This window comes from Danio rerio, chromosome 17 (genome assembly GCF_052040795.2).
Source record: "Danio rerio strain M-AB ecotype USA chromosome 17, GRCz13ab, whole genome shotgun sequence".
NCBI lineage: Eukaryota > Metazoa > Chordata > Actinopteri > Cypriniformes > Danionidae > Danio > Danio rerio.
In genome coordinates this window covers 16,956,176-16,979,889 of record NC_141037.1, presented here as the reverse complement: position 1 = coordinate 16,979,889, position 23,714 = coordinate 16,956,176, and the positions used below count along the sequence as shown (strand labels likewise).

The 23,714-nt window shown below is 33.5% G+C and overlaps 1 protein-coding gene across 2 annotated transcripts; it reads left to right on the top strand.

The window, feature by feature from the left end:
• Positions 1 to 1,681: 1,681 nt before the first annotated feature.
• On the top strand, positions 1,682 to 23,495 carry ankrd6a (ankyrin repeat domain 6a). Of its 2 annotated transcripts, none has more exons than XM_087290244.1 (14): positions 1,682 to 1,821; positions 2,252 to 2,350; positions 4,519 to 4,617; positions 4,920 to 5,018; positions 7,551 to 7,649; positions 8,228 to 8,326; positions 8,714 to 8,791; positions 9,804 to 9,908; positions 12,990 to 13,115; positions 15,010 to 15,150; positions 15,228 to 15,380; positions 16,594 to 16,707; positions 16,785 to 17,064; positions 21,899 to 23,495. In XM_087290244.1, the coding sequence occupies exons 1-14, from the start codon at positions 1,819 to 1,821 to the stop codon at positions 22,456 to 22,458; spliced, it is 2,055 nt and encodes a 684-aa protein (XP_087146370.1). In that variant the 5' UTR covers positions 1,682 to 1,818; the 3' UTR covers positions 22,459 to 23,495. The 2 variants fall into 2 exon arrangements, with proteins under 2 accessions (XP_087146370.1, XP_087146369.1); XM_087290243.1 differs by having other exon boundaries at positions 16,782 to 17,064.
• The last annotated feature ends 219 nt before the right edge of the window (positions 23,496 to 23,714 follow it).

The window sequence follows — 23,714 nt, the reverse complement described above, 5'->3', positions numbered from 1 at the left end:
TATAAAACTGATTTTATCTCTGATTAAATATCTACGTTATCAAAATGTAAAATGATAATAATTTTTTAAAACTTTCCAGACATAAAGTAAACGAAAACGAATTAAATAAAAATAGTCATTAAGACTGTCAGATATTTATAATTATATGAATACTACTACTACTATCATTAATAATTATGTAATATAATAAATTTTATTAATATTCATTTTTTATTATTAATATCCAGGTGACCCAGCCGGGGTTGATCATTAAAATTTAGTAGTAGGTAAGCTGCCAATTAGGGCCTCAGGAAATCTGAGGGCCCCCAAATAAATACCTATAATTATAAATTATACCCATAAATAATATATAACATTGTTTTCTATCATATTTTGAATGGCGAGGGACTAAAAATTTTCATTTGTGTCCCCCACCCTCAATCTTGGACCAGTCCAGCAATCAAATTAGTTAAGATTTAGTTTTAAAAACAGAGATGTTTAGTACATTTGGTACTTTTAGTTGTGATTTCATTTTAAGAAAACATACCATTTCAAAAGTTTTACAAGATGCTTAACATGTTATTTTTATTTTGCATTAAGATAAAATGTAGAAAAAAAAACATCAGTGATATAAAAAAACAGCTTTTTTATATTAATAAAGTATAAAAGATGCTTTTTAAAACTTCTGGGCCTCATGGCTGGATTTGCTTAGGGCCCCCAAATCACTAAATCCGCCCCTGGAAACACCCCTGGGAAACACCCCAATTGAATAGTTTATTTATTTAAACTATAGCGCATGTCTTTGGACTGTGGGGGAAACCAGAGCACCCGAAGGAAAACCAAATGAAGACACGGAGAATGTGCAAACTCCACAGAGAAATGCCAACTGACAAAACCGGTACTCGAACCAGCAACCTTCTTGCTGTAAGGCAGGGGTGTCAAACTCAATTCCTGGAGGGCCGAAGCCCTGCACAGTTTAGTTCCAACCCTGCTCCAACACACTTACCTGTAGGTTTCAAACAAGCCTGAAGGACTCAATTAGTTTGATCAGGTGTGTTTTATTAGGGTTGGAACTAAACTGTGCAGAGCTGCGGCCCTTTTGGAACTGAGTTTGACACCTGTGCTGTAAGGTGACAGTGCTAACCAGCCAACCGCACCGATCAATATAATATATACTAAATTATTGTTAATATTTATTATGCTTATAATTATATGAATATTATTAATAACATTATATCCGTTTATATTGCTAAAAATTTACAATGATATCAAAGTCAGACTTCAAATCATGTGGGTTAATAAATTGATGGACTAAATTAGTTAAAATTATTTAAAATTAAAATTAGTTCAAAATCTTGTTTAATTCTTGATGTGTATATTAATAAAATAAAATACAAGAGAAGATTCATAAATTTGGCTTTCTAACAGACAACACATTATAGGAACACACACACACACACACACACACACACACTGAAATATACAGCGACCTGAAATCAAAACAACAAGAGCTTAAACCTCCACGACCTGATGAGTTTCATCATTCTCATCCAGAAATATTCCCTCTGCCCATGTGCCAGACCTAAAGAAAAGAGTACAATGAGAGTCTCTCGGTCTCTGCGCGAGGGATTACCCATGTGACTCTTTTAATGTCAGTAAAGCCAGCTGGTCGTACACTATCAGCTTGTAAGTCCCTGTGTGTGGGGTTGTGCCACATCTGCGCATGTTTTGGGTGTATGCAAGCATGCGTGACTTGCTTGCCACAGGACGTTTGCTGTCCCTATCACCTGCTGCAGTATTAGACGGAGGTTAGGAAGGCCGCCTGGAAGATGTAAACTCATGGTATGTCTATTTTACTGGTCTTATTGTTTGTTTGTGACTTTGTGTTTATTATTATTGCTTTCAGAGGATGACAGGAGTGCTTTAAGAGATAGTGCACCTAAAAATGAAAATTCCCAAAAGAAGATATTTTGAAGAATGTTTGTTTCCTCTCCTACTATGGAGGTCAATGGGTACCAGTTTAGAATTTGCTTTATTATATCTTCTTTTGTGCTCAACAATGGAGCTCATAAAGGTTTTGAACCACTTGAGGCGACGTAAATGCTGAGTACATTTTCGTTTTTTGGATGAACTACTTCTTTAAGCTCATATTATTAAGATTTCTGTTTATAATCTTATACTAGGGTTGACATTTGTCTTCTGGCTGACATTTGCCCTCTGGTGGCCTTTAAGCTTCGATGGTAGAAATGAATGTGCTTTTTTTGTTTTCCAGGGTCACCAGACAGCCCTGCACCGGGCAGCTGTTGTGGGAAACCGTGACGCCGTTTCTGCCCTCATCCATGGAGGATGTGCTCTTGATCTACAAGACAAGGTCTGTTCATTTGCAATCTTGTCATTCGGAAAAACACTAAAGCAAGACAGCCATTTTTATATTCTCGTAAGCAGTGTAATAAATGTTAATATCTGTAATTGTTGAAATAAAAGCCAAATAACTATAGTACTATTGGTGTAGCTTGACATTTGAGCTGGGGCGGATGCAAAAAAAATTAACTGGAATAAAAATAAAACTTCATTGCCTTAAAATTTCAGATTTTTTGTTTGTTTAATTTTTTCCATAATAGTATTTTATACTTATGATATACTGTACATACAGTTGAAGTCAGAATTATTACCCCCCTTTTTTCTTTTTTAAATATTTCCCAAATGATGTTTAACAGAGCAAGGAAATTTTCACAGTATGTCTGATAATATTTGTTCTTCTAGAGAAAGTCTTATTTGTTTTATTTCAGCTAGAATAAAAGCATGTTTTTAATTTTTTGTAAAACATTTTAGGGATAAAATTATTAGCCCCTTTAAGCTATATTTTTTCTTGATCGTCTACAGAAAAAAACATCGTTATACAATAACTTGCCTAATTACCCTATCCTGCCTAGTTAACCTAATTAATCTAGTTAAGCCTTTAAATGTCACTTTAAGCTGTAAAAAAATATCTAGTCAAATATTATTTACTGTCATCATGGCAAAGATAAAATTAGTTATTAGAAATGAGTTATTAAAACTATTATGTTTAGAAATGTGTTGAAGAAATCTCTCTGATAAACAGAAATAAACAGGGGCTAATAATTCAGGGGGGCAAATAATTCTGACTTCAACTGTACGTAACTCTCTAAAACAACATTTCTATTGTGGTAAAAAGGCTAAGCTCTCAATTATATATTACAAAAAAAATTATAAAAAATATAATTAATGTATATAGTTAAGAGTAAAGTTTTTCAAAATACAGTATGGAATCCCTTTGTGGGATTTCTGAAGGAAGCTGATATAAAACTTCTGTCCATTTAACTTGTAACTTGTATCATCTGCTATTAATTTACCATTGTTTTGAAATCTTTATAATGTATGTGTATAAAACATGGTCAGCAACAATACTCAGGTAGTGTTGACACAATGGTCAATTAGTACTAATGGGTTCATAAGTGTGCCAACATTCCCCACACCATTACACCACCACCACCAGCCTGAACCATTGATACAAGGCAGAATGGATCCATGCTTTTATGTTGTTGATGCCAAATTCTGACCCTACCATCTATATGTTACAGCGGAAATTGACATTTATTAGACCAGGCAACATTTTTCCAATCTTATTGTCCACTTTTGGTGAGCCTGTGCGAATTGTAGCTTCAGTTTCCTGTTCTTAGCTGACAGGAATGGCACCCAACGTGTTCATTTGCTACTGAAGCCCATCCGCCTCGAGGTTGAACATGTTGTGCATTCAGTGATGCTCTTCTGCATACCTCGGTTGGAAATGCAATGAATCTGATACAAAATTGGTCTGATTGGTCAAGCAGTGGCGCAATAGGTAGTAATGTCGCCTCACAGCAAGAAGGTCGCTGGTTCAAACCTCGGCTGTGTCAGTTGGCGTTTTTGTGTGGAGTTTGCATGTTCTCCCTGCGTTCGCTTGGGTTTCCCCCGGGTGCTCCGGTTTCCCTCAAAGTCCAAAGACATGCGGTACAGGTGAATTGGGTAAGCTAAATTGTCTGTAGTGAATGAGTGTGTGTGGATGTTTCCCAGAGATGGGTTGCGGCTGGAAGGGCATCCGCTGCGTAAAAACGTGCTGGAAGTTGGTGGTTCATTTTGCTGTGGTGACCCTGGTTTAATAAAGGGACTAAACCGAAAAGAAAATGAATGAATGAATGAATGAATGAATGAATGAATGGTCGAGCTGTTTTTTCACCTTCTTTTTTAAGAGAACCACATCAGTGGACTATTAGAGAATATGTATTGTTTAATTCATTTACGTATAATTTAAAGAAAGGGCTTCTTCATAATCAACATTGCAAACATTAGTTTTTTATCAATAGTCCTGTTTATGATTTGAAATTGTATTTTTGTTTGTTTTATAACATCTGACAAAATGACTACTAATGACAACTAGACTTTGGGCTAATTTGGGTACATTCACATTCCATGCATTGTGCCTTAGTTGTGAAATAAATAATCTAAAAACAAAACTAATAACTGATTGTCCTCCAACAGGAAGGAAACACGGCTTTGCATGAAGTGTCATGGCACGGTTTCAGTGCTTGTGTGAAACTACTGGTCAAAGCTGGAGCAGATGTGAATCTAAAGAACAAAGTAAGTCATTTTATTAAATGCATTATTTTTCAGATTAAAGCAGTTTTCTTTTAAAAATGTTATACCAATATTTATTTTTCTTTAATACAAAAACATTTTATTTCTTTTTGAAAAGGAAATTCAAAAACAAAAATTAAAATTGAATTGGGAAGAAATAACATTAGCAGTTTACAGAAAACGTCCTTGTTATTTTTACAGTAAAACATTTTAAATGGATATAACCACTAACAAGACCTTTTTAAAATTAAGAAAATCTCATTTGGTGGATTCTGCTAATTATTTTTTATCCTTTTATTTTAAAGGTTGGAAACTCTCCTCTACATCTAGCGTGTCAGAACGGACATTCTCAGACCGCTCAAGTGCTACTGCTTGGTGGATGCATGCCTGACAGCAAAAACAATGCAAGCTTTTACACTACATTACAATACAATCCACTCGTCCTACATCATTTAAACCAGTGGTTCTCAAACTTTTTTCACCAAGTACCACCTTAGAAAAAAGTTGTCTCTCCAAGTACCACCTTACGACGCTATTTTTTAACCAGTATTAAAAAATAGCGTCGTAGGCCTAATTAAGCAGCTACAGGTGTGCACATTGTTAAAAACAATGCAGATTAATTTCTATTATTTAGAATATGTATTATTGTCAGTCACTTTAAACATTTTAAATAGTCTGAACATTAACTGTGCTTGCAGGTAAAAAAAAAAAAAAGTTTTAGTTAAAATGGGCTTTTAAAAGTTCATTAAAAAATGGCACTGTTCTTAAAAAGTAAAAAGAAAACTGCAGTACTTAAATCTAAAGTTTTCATAGTAGCCTATTCATCAAAAGTTGGAAATGTTGCTTGGACCTCATAAATATAGGCTAAATGTCATATTTATACACTTTCAGACAAATCCTGAAATATATGTTAAATGTACATAACAGGGTTCATACAGGCACAGCCTAATGAAAATCAATTCCAGCACCTATTTTTTTCAAGACTGACATGCTATGTATTGAAGACCTGAAATGTATTGTCAGCAACCCATAAAACATTATATAGGAATAGATACAAATAAAAACCATTAATAATAATAATAATAATAAAATAATAATAATAATAATAATAATATTTATTAACCATATATTAATAATATAATAAACCTGCACTAAATGCTTGTAAAATCTTTTTTGTACTCAAGTAAAAATACTATTACACTGCTAAAATAACACAAATTTTAGTAAATAATACTAATATTAGGTAAAAGTACAAAGTACTCTTTTAATAAGTACTAGTTTAAAAAATCTGATTTTCATTATGAAATCCCTTTTTTAAGTGTAAACTTGATTGAATGGTTTAATTGCTTAAATCCCAAAGCTACATGTATAGGAACTTGCACTAACAAAGGAAGTATGACCGATTTTTCCTTTCATGACAATTAATCTTTTTCAATAGCACTGGTAAAACTACCACATAATCTTTAAGGCCATCCAGACGGTTTTTGCCCATTTTTAAACAATATTTGCAAGCTTTGAAAGGTTTAATTAAAGTATATGGTAAAAAGATTTAAATTTAGCCTTTTATTTGCATATTTTACACTATTTTTCTTTACAATATGGCAAATTTATTTTCTTAAATAGCTGTACATCACATGGAGATTTTATTTTACACTTGATCTTAATCTAAAATACAAACTTTAAAAAATACAAGTACACTGTCAGTTAAAAAAAAATAAAACAAATGACTTAATTTTACTAAAGGTATTTAAAATATGACAACACTACATTTATCAAAGCAGTGCTTTAAGAGCCTTATTGTTAATTATGATAAATAAACAATAAGTAACAACGGATTGCTTTGACCTGTAATGCTTTAAGACAGATCAGAATACAGCTAAATGTATAAATCACACAAATACCTCATCCAGAAACATTTCCAGCATAATTATTTTGTCGTAAAGAAATAAAAAAATCCACCTTTGCTAAAAGTAAGTTTCATTTCACAACACAGCCAAACAAGAAGACCATTAGCATTGTCATCGATTATGCATCAATCTATTTCTAAATATTTGATAAATTTGAATACTTTTGGTTAAATTTAGTCAAGGAGCAAAAATAAATGTCTACTTTAATAGTGGAAAGATCGCGATTGTATTCAATCTGAGCACGCAGGCGATCATGAGAGCACTTGCAGTTCATTTAAAAAAAAAGCATATTTAAGAGCTCGCATAACTGTTTTAGCGATTTGCGAACATTAATGCGCTCTCGTGATAAAACAAAGCACTCGCCACATTTGCAGAAATGAGTTATTGCGCAATACCTCCATTCCCGCGCCGCCATTCAGACTGTATAGAGGAGTGACAGGTCAGAGGCGAGTCGACTCGCTGTCGGAGGGCGAAACGTGTATGAAGATCATAAAATAGGCAGGAAATATGTCCGCGGTTTAATAACTCTGCTAGACATTTCTATAGTGAAAACATCCGAGAAGCAACTAAATTAACAAAACATTTGTTTTTAAGTTGTTTTTTCTGTCTCTGCAACACAGAAAGCCTTTGTCCCGCCCTTACGTTTCACGCAAAACTAGACAAGGTCGACTGTGATTGGCTACTTTTCATGTCAGTCAAATCACGCTTCAGAATCAATTCTTAAACTTCGGAAACTGATATTCAGCAGCTTATGACACAATGCACTAAAATAAACACTCTAAGCAAAGAGCTGTGATCGTACGCTTCACTAAACAGCCAATGCTGATCACATCGATGTTATAGTACGCATCAAAGGATTAAAAGTGTTAATTGTTTATTTCATTATTTGGCGATTCCTCCGCGTACCACTAGGAGGAAGCCCGCGTACCACTAGTGGCACGCGTACCACAGTTTGAGAACCACTGATTTAAACCATTATATTTACATATTTCTAGAAAGAAAAAAGCTAAAGCTCCTCTTTCCTTCCAGGCAGGTGAAACATGTTTACACTTTGCTGCTCGCTACAATCACTTGGCCATAATTAAGATGCTCTTGGGTTCTTTCTGCTCTGTGACAGAGAAAAACCAGGTCAAATCCTCATTTTGATTGTTTTGCATCCAACAGCAATGTGGTTTACACTTTATATTACAGTTCTGTCCTAGTTTCTTAGTTATTTTGTCTATAACATAAAGCATCAAAAGCTATTGATGCTATAAACTGAAAACAAAATATAATGATTATTTCATTCATTTTCCTTCAGCTTAGTCTCTTTATTAAGAAACTGGCTCACACTTAAAATTCAGAGATTAATTTAACTAGCCTAAGCAGTTAACAACTACTTCACCCAAAACATTCTCATCCGAACATTGTTTCAAACTGTTTTGAGTGTCTTTTTTTCTGTTAATTACAAAAGGCATTTTGAAAAATGTGGAAACCATTGACATCCATATTAAAAGTACTTTCCAACATTCTTCAAATATCTTATTTTGTGTTTAACAGAAAAAAAACAACAACTCAAGTTTGGAACCACTTTAGGTTGAGCAAATTATAACAGAGTTTAGATTTTGGGTTGAAGGATCCCTCATGATTACAACAGTCATCTCCAGTTCTTTGCATAAACAATTACAGCTGTTTATGTTCTTGTGGAAAATGAACATATTTTATAGACAGGAGACACTGCGCTCCATGTCGCTGCTGCCCTGAATCACAAGAAAGCGGTCAGTCTGTTGCTGGAAGCAGGAGCTGATGCAAATATCAAAAACAATGTAAGTCATGTAATCTCATCATATGCCTGATCCTCAGGTTATAAAGAGGAAGACTGCAGCTGAATAATGCCATTACATTTAGTGATAAGTTGCACAAATTAGGCAGTAAATTGATTCCATAATATGCTGAAGACCGTAGTTTATCGTATTTCATTACCTACCATAAAAATGTACTAAGTGAAGCATGTAGTTGCTTTTTTGGGGAGTAATTCAATATTGTAATGCATTACTTTCAAAAGCAACTTTCCTAAAACTGGTTGTAACTGTAACAAAACTTGGATGTCAATGGCTACTGGTTTTGTGTTCAACAAGAGAAAGATCTTTTTCTGTTTCCCACCCCCAATAAAAGTTAATCATTAAACACTTAAATGCTACATCTTTCAACAGACCGGACAAACTGCTCTTGATAAAGCTCGAGACAATAACAACCGAGAGCTGGCTATTCTTCTAGCTAAATCCAATCAGGTAATGGTATTACATTCAATGACTTCATATCGAGCACTAGTTCACTGTCCAGTAAGACATGCTCTTTCTAGAAAAGCATCATATGATTTGTTTCCGAATAAATCAGCACTACTAAACAAAATGATTTAATCTTTTCAAATGTAATGTAATCTGGTTTGCATAATTGTAAAAAGAAAATAATAATAAATTAAAATTGAATGTACTGTATTTATGTACATTTGAAGACAATATTATTAGCCCTCATGTGAAAATTTTTCTCTCAAATATTTCAAAGTGCTATTTAACACATTTTAAAAATTATAATAGGTTTAATAACTAATATATTTCATATTTGCTATGATGACAGTACATAATATTAATATTCAGCTTGAAGAACAAAGTCTTAACTAGGTTAAATAGGTTAATTATAGGTAAGTCATTAGATAACAGTGGTTTGTTCTATAGCAAATTTAAAAAAAAACCTTAAGAGCTAATAATAATATTGACCTTTTTCTAAAAGAAATTAGACTTTCTCTAAAAGAAAAATGTTATAGGAAATACTTTAAATGCTTTGAAATATCCTTGCTCTGTAAAACAGCACTTGGGAACTATTTGAAAAAGAATAAAAATGTCAAAGGAGGGCTAATTTAAGTTTTTGTTAAAATTCTTGAATTTATGATTGCATGAATTTCTGAGAATATATAATCAGCCCATTGGAATAAATCAAATTTCTATCTCACGATTGCTCATAAAACAGATTGTCAAAATTTATGAAACCTCTATATTCATTTGTAACAATAAACAATAAAAACAAATGCACGATCTCTGAAAATTATTTCTACTTGATAAACTTAAAAAAAAAAGTGATTCGCTTTTATGGAGAATTTTGCACATATAGTGTCCAACTAAATTCATTCCTAAAAACTTTTTAAATACTTCTTTTTAATACTTTTTTAGAATGCATTTATCTCTTACAGGTCAAAACAGACCACATCCACAGCTTCTCTAACAGCAGTCATATGTCCCTGCTCAGGTGCAGAGGTATGCTCGAGGAAAGACAGTGCGAAAAAGACGAGATGTGTCTCGGGCCCAGAGGAAAACTCAATCCCTCCCCAGAGTCCACAAACCCAGAAAGAAGGTGGAGACTCAGATAAGATTCAGCCATCTCTAATGAATTACAAATAGTCAAATTACTGTAATCTGTTTTTTTCAGGAGTTATACTTACTGTAACTTTTACTTAAGTACATTTTTAAGGCTGTATCTGTACTTTTACTTTTTACTATTTTCACTACATAAGTTTCAATACATTTTTTTTTCAATTCAATTCATTTCAATTCACCTTCATTTGTATAGCGTGTCAAAGTCGCTTCACATAAAAGGTCATAGTAAATTAGAACAGTGTAGTTCAGTTTTCTAGTGTTTAGGTTCAGTTTAGCTCAGTTCAGTGTGGTTTAATAATCACTACTGAGGGTCTAGACCAGGGGTGGGCAAACTCTGTCCTGGAGGGCCGTTGTCCTGCACAGTTTAGGCCCAACTCTTATCATACACACCTGCTTATAGATTTCTAGTGATCTTAAAGACACTGATTAGCATATTCAGGTATGTTTGATAAGTGTTGCAGCTAAACAATGCAGGCCACCGGCCCTCCAGGACCGAGTTTGCCCACCTCTGGTCTAGACACTGGAAAGCAAATCCATCGATGCGCAGCTCTACAGATCCCAAACCATGCAAGCTAGTGGCGACAGCGGAGAGGGAAAAAGACCTCACCAATTGGCGAAAGTGAATAAAAAAAAAAAAACCTTGAGAGAACAAGGTTTTTCTTACAGTGTTCTCTACAGTGATAGGTTAAGTAGAATAAGCAGTCCCTAGGATTCCTGTCCAATCACTTTGAGGATAGAAAAACAAATCAAGTAAGACAGACGGACCACAAGACATGGATGCTTTACAAAAGCAGCTAAAAGTGGAAGCAAGTTGTTCCACTCAACGTCCGAAAGACTGTTTAGAAATGGCCTTAAACAATAACTAAATGCAATACAGAATTAAGATTTCAAACATACCCCTTAAATTACAGGAATTCTATCTATATTTGTGGCGCCAACAGCTAGACACTCATAGCTTGTTAGTCAGAGTTCAAAGTACATAACTTCAGCATTAACGGTGCGGTATGTAAGTTTGACACCCAGTGGTTGAACTAGGTATTGCAATCCTGGATCAAAACAAATGCAAGCACAGGTTGCCAAATTGACGACCAACAGGAGCGAGTATGACTATCGAATCTAAAGGCTGATTTAAACTGTGTTCTATTGAATGGTATGTGATAGCAGGAATATTTTCCATATTAAAAGAAGTTTTTGTTCTAACCAACACCTCGAATTGATATATTAGAAACGGCTTCTATTTCTTGCAGCTGAACAAAAGAAAACTGACAATGATCACCTCAGGTATACCTCATGTGCTTTATTCAGTGTTAAATGCTAACAGTGTGAGTTTGAATGCCATTTTACATGACATTTATTGCCATACTACTGAAAACAGCAGCAGAAGATAGTTCACCTCAGATCTTGAAAATAAAAAAAATCGTTTGAAAATAAACTTTAAAACTGTTAAATAATGCAAACCAACAGATATCCGTGATTCAGCATCTACATTTATTAATGTTAAAGAGGTTTGACATGTATTAATTAGATTATAAACCTTACTATTTCATGAGTGAGTGCATGTGATGTGCCTCTGAATGGCTGTATTTAAATTTCTGTCATGTTTCATCTGGTGCAAACAGCCAAATTGCTTATCACTGCAAATCTTGTCACGTAGCGTGCTGTTAGGACATGGGGTTACAATGTAACCTGCGCACCTAATGTTTAGGTTAATAATATTTATATCATTTCCTAAGTAATAACCTCATGTGGAACTCTGAATCCGTCTAATTTCGGAGTCTGCTACAGTCCACCGAAGGGTGCATTTCGGTCATGGGCACATGCTTTGAGAGGCTTCCAGAATGAACGTATGAATGAATTAAAAATAGGTGGTTTTCCACCAAGGCAACCCAGGGTGTTAAAATATAATTCACTAAAGTGGCAGTGGGCGTGTTAAAAGAACCAAAACAAAGACAGCCTTTCGGCATGTAACTCACATTTTCAAAGCAGGAAATCTGACTTCAGCATTGTTTTTCAGATAAACAAGAATGTTCACTTAGCATGTATCTTAAATATCTGCAAACATATTATGATATTTTTATGCTTTATAACTGTCAAAATCTTACATAAAGCACCTTTAACATATCGTTACAGCTAGATTATTGCTACTTAGGTTACACAGATTTCATATGTAAACGCATCATGTAAACGCATCAACCTGCTTTTTGTCGGCTTATCATAGGTGTATATCAATGTAGTGTGTTCTCACATTAAATATCTCACATTGTCAATATATAGTCTATGAACCGCAAACAATGTCACTTAATTTTAGAAATGCAATAAAAGTTACTACATAGCTACATTTTTAATTTGCAGGGTATAAGATGAAATCATTTTCACAGCATAATTTCCGTATTTTGTGAATCGCAAGTGTTTCCTGTTTGATCGACTTGATCGACTTTTGACGCTGAAAATTCAACTCTACAGTTTAACAAAGTGAATTTTATTGTCATTTTAGTAGTTTGATACAATATGGTGTATAAGAAATAATATATAAAGAAACAAGGCTATGTATTGGCAGTTCATGGTGTTAAGTTCAGTTCATTTATTATGGTATTTTTACCATAATATACAACACCAACCTAGACAATATACCACTATAAACAGTTGAAATACAATGTTAAATACAAACTTTTCAAGATTAAAAGTTGTTGGTATAAAGCTCAAGGTCCTATAGTGAGTAAATAAATGGGGAAAAATAAAAACACGAATCACATAATACGCAAAACTGCTCATTAACGTATTTCTTACTGGAGTACTTGTAGAAGAGCTACTTTTTACTCATACTTTGAGTAGTATTTAGAAAAGATACTTTTAGTTTACTTACTTTTTCTGGTGAACAATGGTACTTTCACTTAAGTGTGATTTTCAGTACTCTTTTCACTTTACATTCGGCATGTGTTACAGTACATGATTGAGAAGCACAAATCACATGACTTTTAATCTTCCATACGAGATCAGAGGTCATGTGATTGCATTTGCCTAAAATCCGTGTGATGCTGAGCTCATGATCACTGTGCAGGATGACAGTGAAGCGGCTGAAGACTCAATCAACAGTGATCAAGCCTTTCAGCGGATCCAGCCTGAACACAGAGCTGCGACTCTGAGCCCTGACAACAGGAGGAAAAACACCAGTCCAGGCAGGACGGTAAGCATCCTAAGGTCTTAGAATTAATAATTTCTAACTACTAGTATATTTATACTATCATAGTCATTTCATTTGCCATATGAAAAAAGATGCTAAAGTTAATATATATGTTTCTCAAAGAAGGGTTTATTTTGCAATTATTACATGGAGACTGTACATTATCGGGTATTGTTATTTTTTATTAGGTACCTTAATATTTTTATAAACAAATGTATGATTTATAAAAGTTACTTTTGTTTACAAAAATAACTGGAATATAGAGTTATTAATATATACTGTAATGTAATTAGTTAATTTAATATCAATTAATATGTGTGAACAAGTGCAGTTTTTGGGCTTTCAGCAGTGACATTTGTTTTAAACTAAACAGAACTGGAGCCGTTTTAATTTACTAGAACTTCATCTATGTTAAGCTGCTTTGACGCAACCTACATTGTAAAAGCGCTATAGAAATAAAGATGAATTTAATAAATAAGTTAACAAAAATTATTATATTAAAATAACAGATAAAATAAAATGACAGGCATTACACAAATTCAGAGAGCCTTAAAGTTATCAAAAGCTCTTAAAGTTTTTTTTTTTTGCAGTACAAAAATTAAAGTTAATCACAATAATATAAATCAATTTACTACCCATAATTCAGAACTGACCAGAATTGACCAAATATTATAAAGATTACAGAGAGTTTATATTTTAGTCATTAATCATAAGTTAGCTTGTAATACTCATCCAAACAGAATAAAACTAAAACAACGCTAATTGGAAGTTGTTAATTACTTTTATAAAGATCAATTAATCTTCATTCATTCATTTTCTTTTCGACTTAGTCCCTTTATTAATCTAGGGCTGCCACAGCGGAATGGACCGCCAACTTGTCCAGCATATGTTTTACACAGCGGATGCCCTTTCAGCTGCAACCCATCATCACTGAGAAACACCCATACACACTCATTCACACCCATGCGAACACGGGGAGAAATCCATACAGATATTCCAACTGACCAAGCAGGGGCTCGAACCAGCGACCTTCTTGATGTGAGGCAATTGTGTTACCAAGTCCACCACTGTGCTGCCCTGCATTAATCTTAATATCAATAATAAAACAATTTAATGATCTTAACAATTCCAACAACATAAAATTATGATTACACTTGAATTGAAGCAAATAAAGTTATTGTTTTTATATAAATAAAATTTATATTAATAAAATTTTATAATCATTAGAATAATTCAAGAGAATTATAGATTATTAAAGTTGCTATTTTTTTAGTTGTTAAAACAGTATTTAAATTAAAATTCAATCAATGCAAGATTATTAGTTTAATATGAACTAAATGAACTCTAATACGTGGAAAATTATTTACTCAAAACTACAATAATACCTTAAGATTGTAATTCGATTAAAGTATTAAATAGAAATAAAATTAATTATAATATTAGTATTAAAACAATGTGAATTAATAGTTATTTTAAAATAATTATAGAGTCACTTTAATATTATACATTAATATTTATCTGTATATTAAACCAACTCTAGGCTGCTGACAGTAAAAAAATAAAAATAAATAAATAAATAAATAAATATATATTTTATTTAATATCCTTTAATATATATATATATATATATATATATATATATATATATATATATATATATATATATATATATATATATATATATATATATATATATATATATATATATTAAAGGATCTGAAGAAATTTCTCTAAAATCAATAATTGGGTTGTGCAGTTTTATTGACAGAATTTCTACAAAGTATGTTGTATACTATATAATTTTAACATGGTTGTTCTGTGAATTTATGTTTAAAGTTTTTACTGCAAATGTCACATCTATAATGCTGGAATTGCTCTTCTGTTTCTGCCGTTAAAGCCTGTGCTGCTGAGAGAGTATGATCTGTATGAGAGAGGAGTGAAGCCCAGCAGCCTCAGCTCTCCAGACCAGCATCAAACTCCAGCGAAAGCCTTTCAGCTGTACACGCTCTACAGAGACACGGACGGACAGATCAAGCAGGTACTGGAAACACCACATTGCAGGGTGCGTGCATTTGTTTGTTTTAAACCTCTTAACCAGTGAATGTCCACACGCAGGCTCCTGCAAAAGACTGTCACTGTAAACCCATCATTAAAGCGCTGGAGAAAAAGCTGAAAGCCACAGAGATGGAAATGAGGACGGAAATACACACCATTCAAGAGGAGATCAACTGCAGACTCGGACGAATAGAGCAGAAAAATAAGCATCAGGTTTGTCCTTTCTCTAAAAAAAAATTTTAAAAAGGAAATAAATAAATATACGGACCAATAATTAATCTATTGAATTTATAAAAGCATTAAAAACCACTAGCAAACATTAAATGTATCGTATTATTCTTTAAAAAACATAAAAATTACAGTCAAAGACAAAATTATTATTATGAAATTTTAATTATTTTTCCAAGGACTGTTTAACATAGCAAAAAAAATTGTCAGAGTATTTCCTTTATAATTTCTTCTGGAGAAAGTCTTATTTCTTTTAGTGTGGCTGGATAAATATAGAATTTGCCCTCTTAAGTCTTTTTTTTAAAGATTAGACAAAGGCACTTGAATAGTTAACTAATTATTTTTTAATTCAACTATAGCGGTGCGGCTAGGTAGGGAGCCGACAAGACATTGTGCCCAAGGGCCATTGAATTCTTAATCTGGACCTGAGTGTGACATCGACTTTAGTCATGGGTAAATAATGGGTATACTAAAGTAAAGAGGTGATTTGTTGTTGGGTTGGCTGCAAAAAAATTATTTAAAACATTATCATCAGGGAAATAATTAATGTTATGAAGTAGCCTGGAAGAGTGTTTAGCACTATTTTGAGTGTCCAAAAAAGTTTGTATAATGCAGAATCATCACAAATTGTTTGAATGGATTTAAAAAAGTGAAAATAAAAAAATATAAAAATAAAAAGCCCCTACTCTTATCGAAAAAATAAACAAGTGTCTTTGTAAGCAACAATTCAAAAGGATTCTTCTTTTTTTATATTTACTACCAATATAAGTCTTCCAATATTAATGAAAGACACTGTAATATCTTAAAACATATTCTTCTTAAGAATTTCTATATATATATATATATATATATATATATATATATATATATATATATATATATATATATATATATATATATATATATACATATATATATATATATACATATATATATATATATATATATATATATATATATATATATATATATATATATATATATATATATTTCCCTAGAAAACAAAACAAAACACAAATCCTGCTTAATTTTTTGGGGAGTTCAAAAATAGGGCAAACCTCAACCATGGTTTGTTTTGCTGCACTACTTATTGCACTCCTCTGTAATCCCTATAGATAAAACAAATTGCAAAAAACACTTTCAAGACCAATGAATCCGCAAACACAGGTTTTAGAGCTTCACTTCTCTTCCCGTTCAGATTAAAGTGCTTGAGAAACTGACGCAGGAGCGAGTCTCGGCAGAGCGGATGGAGTGTCACTATCGCATCAACCAGAGAGCAACACTGGAGCGCATGGAGGGCCAAAGAAAGCAGGTACGACACTGAAAAACGAGTTGCACAAACACCATCCCAATCTGTCTGACATTACCCTGTGCTCCTCTTTCAAGCAGGCTGCGGCCAGCAATGCAGTGAAGAGCTGGTGCATGTCTAAGATTGAGGATCTGGAGGTGCGGATGCCTGAGACGCAGTACTACAAGCTCCTGCGCTCTCCATCCGCAGACTCAGAGCTGGAGGGTCTGCCGCTGCTGTCACTTGTCTCAGAAGAAAGCTCCAGTTCACTGGCCACATACGTCAATGTGCTGCCTACACCTGGAGCCTCTCACAAGAGCCTGGAGTTCGAGGACACGCTGGGAAAACGATACTTGAAGATCAAGCAGAATGGCTCTTCAGGTTTGAATTAAAATGCTTGGCGGTGTATTAAATATATGTGTTTTAAAGAGATTGTACTCATCATATCTTAGATTTAACCCTTATATGCTGTTGGGGATGTTTTCATCCATTATGGGGTGATTTTGAGTCTTAATCTGGCCACACATTTCTCTGTGTTTCAGCAAATGGAATGATGTTTGGGGACAAAACTTATTTTGACACATATTTTGGGAAAATGCTTAGAAATTAAAAAAAAAAAAAAATCACCAATACAGTCTGGGCAAATGTACTACCCTTTCGTTATGTTCATGGCTGTTTCCCCATTGACTTCCATTATAATGACATTTTTTGATTGCAAAGCCATGACACCACATAATCATAGATTCTTGATTGTCGCTGGTTTTCCCTGTAGGGAAGAGGTAAAACTTGTAATTTTTACTTTTGATCATCAGTTGCAGTGTAAAAAAAAGCTTAGTTTCTATCTTTTATATGGAGTGGAGTTTATATATGAGTTGGTGCTCAGCTCTTAGAACATAGTAAGCATAGTACAAGTATTGATGCACGCACACAATCATTTGTTGTTTTACTCCTTAGAACTCCATGGACCATTTCAATGTGGTAATGTCATTGGCCCTTAAACATTTCCTGCTTGTTCTCATACTATAACTGTAACATGATACAATTAATAATATTTTTACGTTAAAACAGCTTTCATAGGATTATTAATCAATATGTGGACCTTTTTGGATTCTTTTTGGAAGCTATAGAAATAAAAATGTTAAACAGGAAATACATTAGAACCATTGTTATTGTTTACATTTCTCAAAATAGTCTATAAAAGCCAGAAACTTTTTTACATGGGCTTATCTAAAGGGTTAAAGGTGCGAACTGATGATCAACAGTAAAAATGACACATTTTACCTCTTCCCAACAGGGAAAACCACCAACAATCAAGAATGCATGGTTATTTTGTGTCATGGCTTTGCAATCAATAAAATTTAATTATAATGAAAGTCATTAAGAGCAAAAACAGCCTCAAACATTATGAAAGGGTAGGCAGTGACTATGTTTACATAGACATCAGTAATCAAATTATTTAGCCTTAATCTGAATAAGACAAAGATATGATTAAGGTGTTTACATGAGTTGTGTTTTGAATGTTCCTTTCATGATTCAGTTTTACATGTAATAGCACATAATTTGGTTAATAGAACTCATAATTTGATTAGGATGATTTCGCAGGCCAGATAATCTGCATGTATGAATTTTTTTCTTTGATTTGTTTGGCGAGTCTAACTGTCTTCGAGTATAAGTTGAATAATCAAATAAAACTGCATAGTCTTCACCTTATAAAAGTTAAATGCAATGAATTTCCATTGTAATAGTCATAATTCGGCTAACGTCACCGTGCCATCCACGTTTCTTCCAGAGTTTCATGTAATTTCCGGTGTTTCATTTTTAATTTGTGGACTTAAACTGCAGTTTAGCACTTTCACTTTCCTTCAGGAACATTTCAGTCATGCCCTAGTGTTAAACAAGATATTGGATGCGACTATAAACTGCTGGAACAGTGTAGTTTAAATGGAATGTGATACTGCACACTGAATATGAGAAAAAAAACTCAGCATTTCACGATGTGTGTGTCTGTGCTCCTTCACTGACTCGGTAGGTGGAAAGAATCGTGCCAAACAGCCGGGTATGTATGGACTATCCTGTCGCAAAATGCGGCGAAAATCTTACATGACGGTAATAGTTTAGGGTGTTTACATATCTGTACTGCACTTCAATAATGCGACTAAAATCTGCATACTCCACGTCAATTTGATTTCTGTTTAGTTCGATTATGACCTTAATCGGATTAAATTAATCAAAAATCACTGCTTACATCAGTAATGAGTATTGTCTTATTCGTATTAAAATCAGATTAATGGTGTCCATGTAAACATACTCAGTTTGAACAGTAAACAAGGATTAAAGGTCTTATTCTTTTTTAGAAGAACATTAAAGACATTTTTTTAGCTAAAACTGTGGTCCAGCGGCTTTTAGCACTGTGCAATCTCTCATGACTGTTTGCTGAGGTTGGGAATTAAAGATATTAATGTTGTAAATAATGTTCAGTTTCCTGTACAAAGATCGTTTTGCTTCATAAGACATCAAGAAAAACAGAAAATAAATAATTTAGTTTTTCCTGTATATGGTGATTTAATCATCAAAATTTCAGTTGCCGTTGGCTTAAATTGAGTGAACCACCAAGAACTACACTTTCAGCTAAAATATTTTTCAGTTTTTTTCAGCTTTACATTACACACATACAGTTAAATGCAAAATTATTAGCATTTATATTAATTATTTTTATTATTATTTCCCAAGTGACGTTTAATAGTGCAAGAAAATGTTCACAGTATTACTTAAAATATTGTTTTTCCGAAAAAGGTCTTATTTCCTTTAGTAAGACTGGAATTAAAACAGCTTTTATATTTTCAAAACAAATTAAGGTCAACATTATTAGCCCCCATAAGAATTGTTTTGGCAACAGAACAAAGCACAGTTGCCAATTGCTAATTGCTAGTTAAGCAACATTGTTAACCTAATTACCTAGTTAAGGCAACTTATGCTGAATATTAGTATTTTGCAAAATAACTAGAAAATTATAATGTGCTATCATCATGGAATAAGACAAAATAAATTAGTTATTGGATTGATAATGTTCTTTACATTAAACAAAATAATTTTTCAACTGTGTATTTATAATTATAAATATAATTAATTGTACTTTATGTATGTAAATATATAAGCAATATTTCACGAGTAGCAGTGCGACATGGCTGTATATCAGCACTGATGGGAGGTGTGCGTTGACTCGAGTGCCTTAAGCCTAGTTCACACTACAGGATTTTAAACATCAGCAGATCGCTGTGCTGTTCACACTACATGACTTGACTTTGTGTCTTTTGATCTCTGTGGTGTTCACACTACGCAACACTCCGTGAACGATCCAAAAGAGGGGGGTCACACACTACATGATCTGACAACAACTCATTCCCCATTAGCTCATTCAAGCTACCAAACCACAGCCAATGAAAATTTGAGGGAGGAGTCGTCAGAAAAAGCTGAACACTATTGGCTGCTTGTGTGCTGATGACATCACTGACAGCGTTTCAAGCTTTGGAGAAAGCATTTAAAAACATCGTCAAATCAGCTGATTTATGAGCGCATTAATCACTCATCTGCAGGTTCCAGTGGATAGATACACAGAGAGTTTTTAATTTTTGTAATTTTATAACTCTTTGAAATAAAACTAACATATTTATAACACCCTGCCGTTTTCTAACTATCAGTGTATTTCTTTCTGACATTGTTATTTTTTTTTATTACAAAACAGTAAAGAACTGAGCATTTCTGCCTTAAATTACCATATTGGATAAAATGACTGCATGCATATCTGATACTTTTCGCTGTGACTTTAAATATGTGTGCATTTTCTTGCCTGGCAACTTCCTGCTAACATAAACAAAACTTTCTGATGGCAAAAACATCAATTTACTTCAGATATCTTTCAAAACTGCATATTCTGTGCTGTTAAATAGCTCCTGTTTGAAAGTAAAAATGAAAGCCAAACCTTTAAGTGTTTTAGTATCTTAACTACATATTTATAGGCTGTATTACCAAAAAAATATTATATTCTTAGGGTAATGGTGTCATTAAATATGATGCCAGACATTCAAAGCTTAATTTTAATATCTCAATAATAGCTTTGAATGTAAATATGTTGTGACAATATGGCGTTTCATATGAGAACGATCAGAATGAGCAGTATGGTAATTCTAATAGTTACAGAATTCTAGTTCCACTGTTAATATAGCCTACTCTCATGTCTGTGCTAACGCAGAATGAAGCGAGTGCACTGATGCCCATTCTGACCAATCACAGATGTTTCTGCTGAGCTCCTAAACACACAGCCATTCAGCTCATGCTCTCTCATTGGCTGTAGCTCGTCACTACATCTGACCACACGTGGGGTTGAGTCGGCCGACTGCTCTGGAATATTTAGCATGCTGAATGTTGGATTTCCGTCTGCGAGGTGTCGGCGACGCGTCAGCGAGCCTCGTTGATGCGTTGCTCAGTAGTTCACACATAAAGAGCGGCGAGCGCCGGGCACCCGCAGATTTCTTCCCGATCACAGCCCGATCTGTCGGCGAGCTCGTTAACTTCCAAATCGGGCTCAAATCAGGCTTAAAATCCTCTAGTGTGAACTAGGCATTAGTGTCCAACAGGGACGATATACAGTATAGCCATTTCCCACTTGTACAAGTGTGATATTGCATTTATACAACAGTTCGATGGCATGATTGTCTATAAACAAAAAAATCAAACAGAGAGTCTCAAAAAAGCTTTTGTACGAGGAACTACTTTCTTCCACCGTTCATTCCATCTGCAGCTTACAGTTAGAACAGCAGAAACATTGCTACTTCACCAATGTCACTTTAGAGCTAGTATTTGAATGATTCTCTAGCATAATGTCTAAACTAAAGACAGCGTTATTTTCTCACAAAACAGTTATTTTAAGATTATACTAATTTTAAGATTATGGTTAAAATTAATAAATAAAATGTTTCACTTGATTAGATATAGAAAGTTAATATGGCTCATTTGTTTTATTTTACGTCAAACATGAAGTTTCATTATTATTACGATTTTATTTCTGTGTATTTTATAATAGTATGTGCTCTAGAAAAAGGGCTGATTTAAATGAGCTAGATACATTTAATGAGCTTATATGTAAAATAAAAACAAAATCAAAAGCCAAAGCATAAATAAAACATAATTCCTAAACCATCTCTCCATATTCCCACAGATGATTATCATAACATAACTGCTCAACCTATGGTGAAGCACAAGCCTCTGTCTCGGTCGCTGGCGACTGCTGACCTCCAGTGGCAGCGTTCAGAACTACAGGAGGCTGAAATCTCCAAGCACAGGTCAGACAAAGGTCATGAACTCTGTGACAGCAGCACCAGCAGCAGCCGCTCCACATCCAGCAAAACCTTCAATGACAGCGACAGCATTTCCAGATCGGCTTGGAAACACAGCAAACACCTCAAAGACAGGATTAAAGCCCACCGCGCACAAACCCAGCAGAGCACCACCGTCAACACCTTAGAAGTGTTTTCCCAGCGGCCCGCAGAGGCCACGTTTACTCAAGAGAGGGCAAACCTGCATGCTGTGGAGGTGACGCAGCGCTTCTTCGAGACGGTGTCCACGCAGCTGGAGCGCTGGTATGAGAGGAAGATCCTGGAGACACAGAGATCCGCAGAACATAAAGCTCTGCAGGACAGAAGCAGACTGATGGAGAAGATCAGCTCGCTGGAGGAAGAGCTCAGGAGGCTTCGCACTGATCACAGTACAAACACATGAAAAACATAAAAAGATGTCATGCTTTCATCCATTTTTAGACAACACAATACCAACTAGTAATGTATTTTGGGAAATGTTCCTTCCAGCCTAATGCATTTAAGCATCTCTTTTTTATCTCTATTTAATAAAAATAAAAAACTAATAATATCAAAATTCTTAAAATATATTTTACATTTATTTTCTTAAATATTTAAGTAATAATAGTAATTCCCCATATTAGTCTGGATAAGAGAATTTTTATGAAAGTACTTCTTACAAATGCATATATATATATATATATATATATATATATATATATATATAATATATATATAATTTATATATATTTTTATATATCTATTTATTTAAAATATATTTTTATATATATTATTTATTTCTGAGCTATTCCATTACATACATAAATTACAACTTAAAATAATGTAAGCATATCGTGAGTAATGTAAGCTATCATCTTTATGCTGATGATGCACAGCTTTATATGCCCATAAAAATTGGGGGAAACTGTTTTACAGTCCTTGTTTACCTGTTTTAACAAGATTAAGCAATGGTTGGCGGGAAATTTTTTGCACTTGAATGAATCCAAAACAGAAGTGCTAGTATTGGCCCTCCTAGTGTCTGTGAATGTGCAATTAATCAACTAGGTTTGTTTAAACCTAAGGTGCACAGTCACACTAAAAGTCTTGGAGTTATTTTTTACACCGAGTTAAAATTTGACAAGCAAATAAATTCTGTCACCAAAAGTGTTTTTTATCAATTAAGAAACATTGCCAAATTGAAGCCTTTTCTGTTCTTTAAGGAGTTGGAAACCATCAGTTTTTATTATGTCAAGATTGGACTACTGCTCATTTAAATTTTTTTTTTAAAAATCACCTTCTGTCTTTCGCTTTTGATTGGAATGAATTAATTTAAATCGGTTTTACATATTTCTTTTAGATATACAAGTATAGATTTTGTATGTTGCTTGATTTGTAAAGCACTTTGGTCAACGTCTGTTGTTTTTAAATGTGCTTTATAAATAAAGCAAACAAACAAACAAATATTTAAAAACATTTATTATTTAAAATATTAATATTTAAAAAATTCTTATTTATATCATTTTATTAATTAATAATAATTATAATAATGATTTTATTTGCTGTATTTTATTATTAATATTTTTACTTTTATTTTTAACACATTATATAATAAACAAAAAGGACAAAAGGAAGCTGAACATTTAATGAAAAAAACGTGTCATGGAAAAAACTAAATCCTAC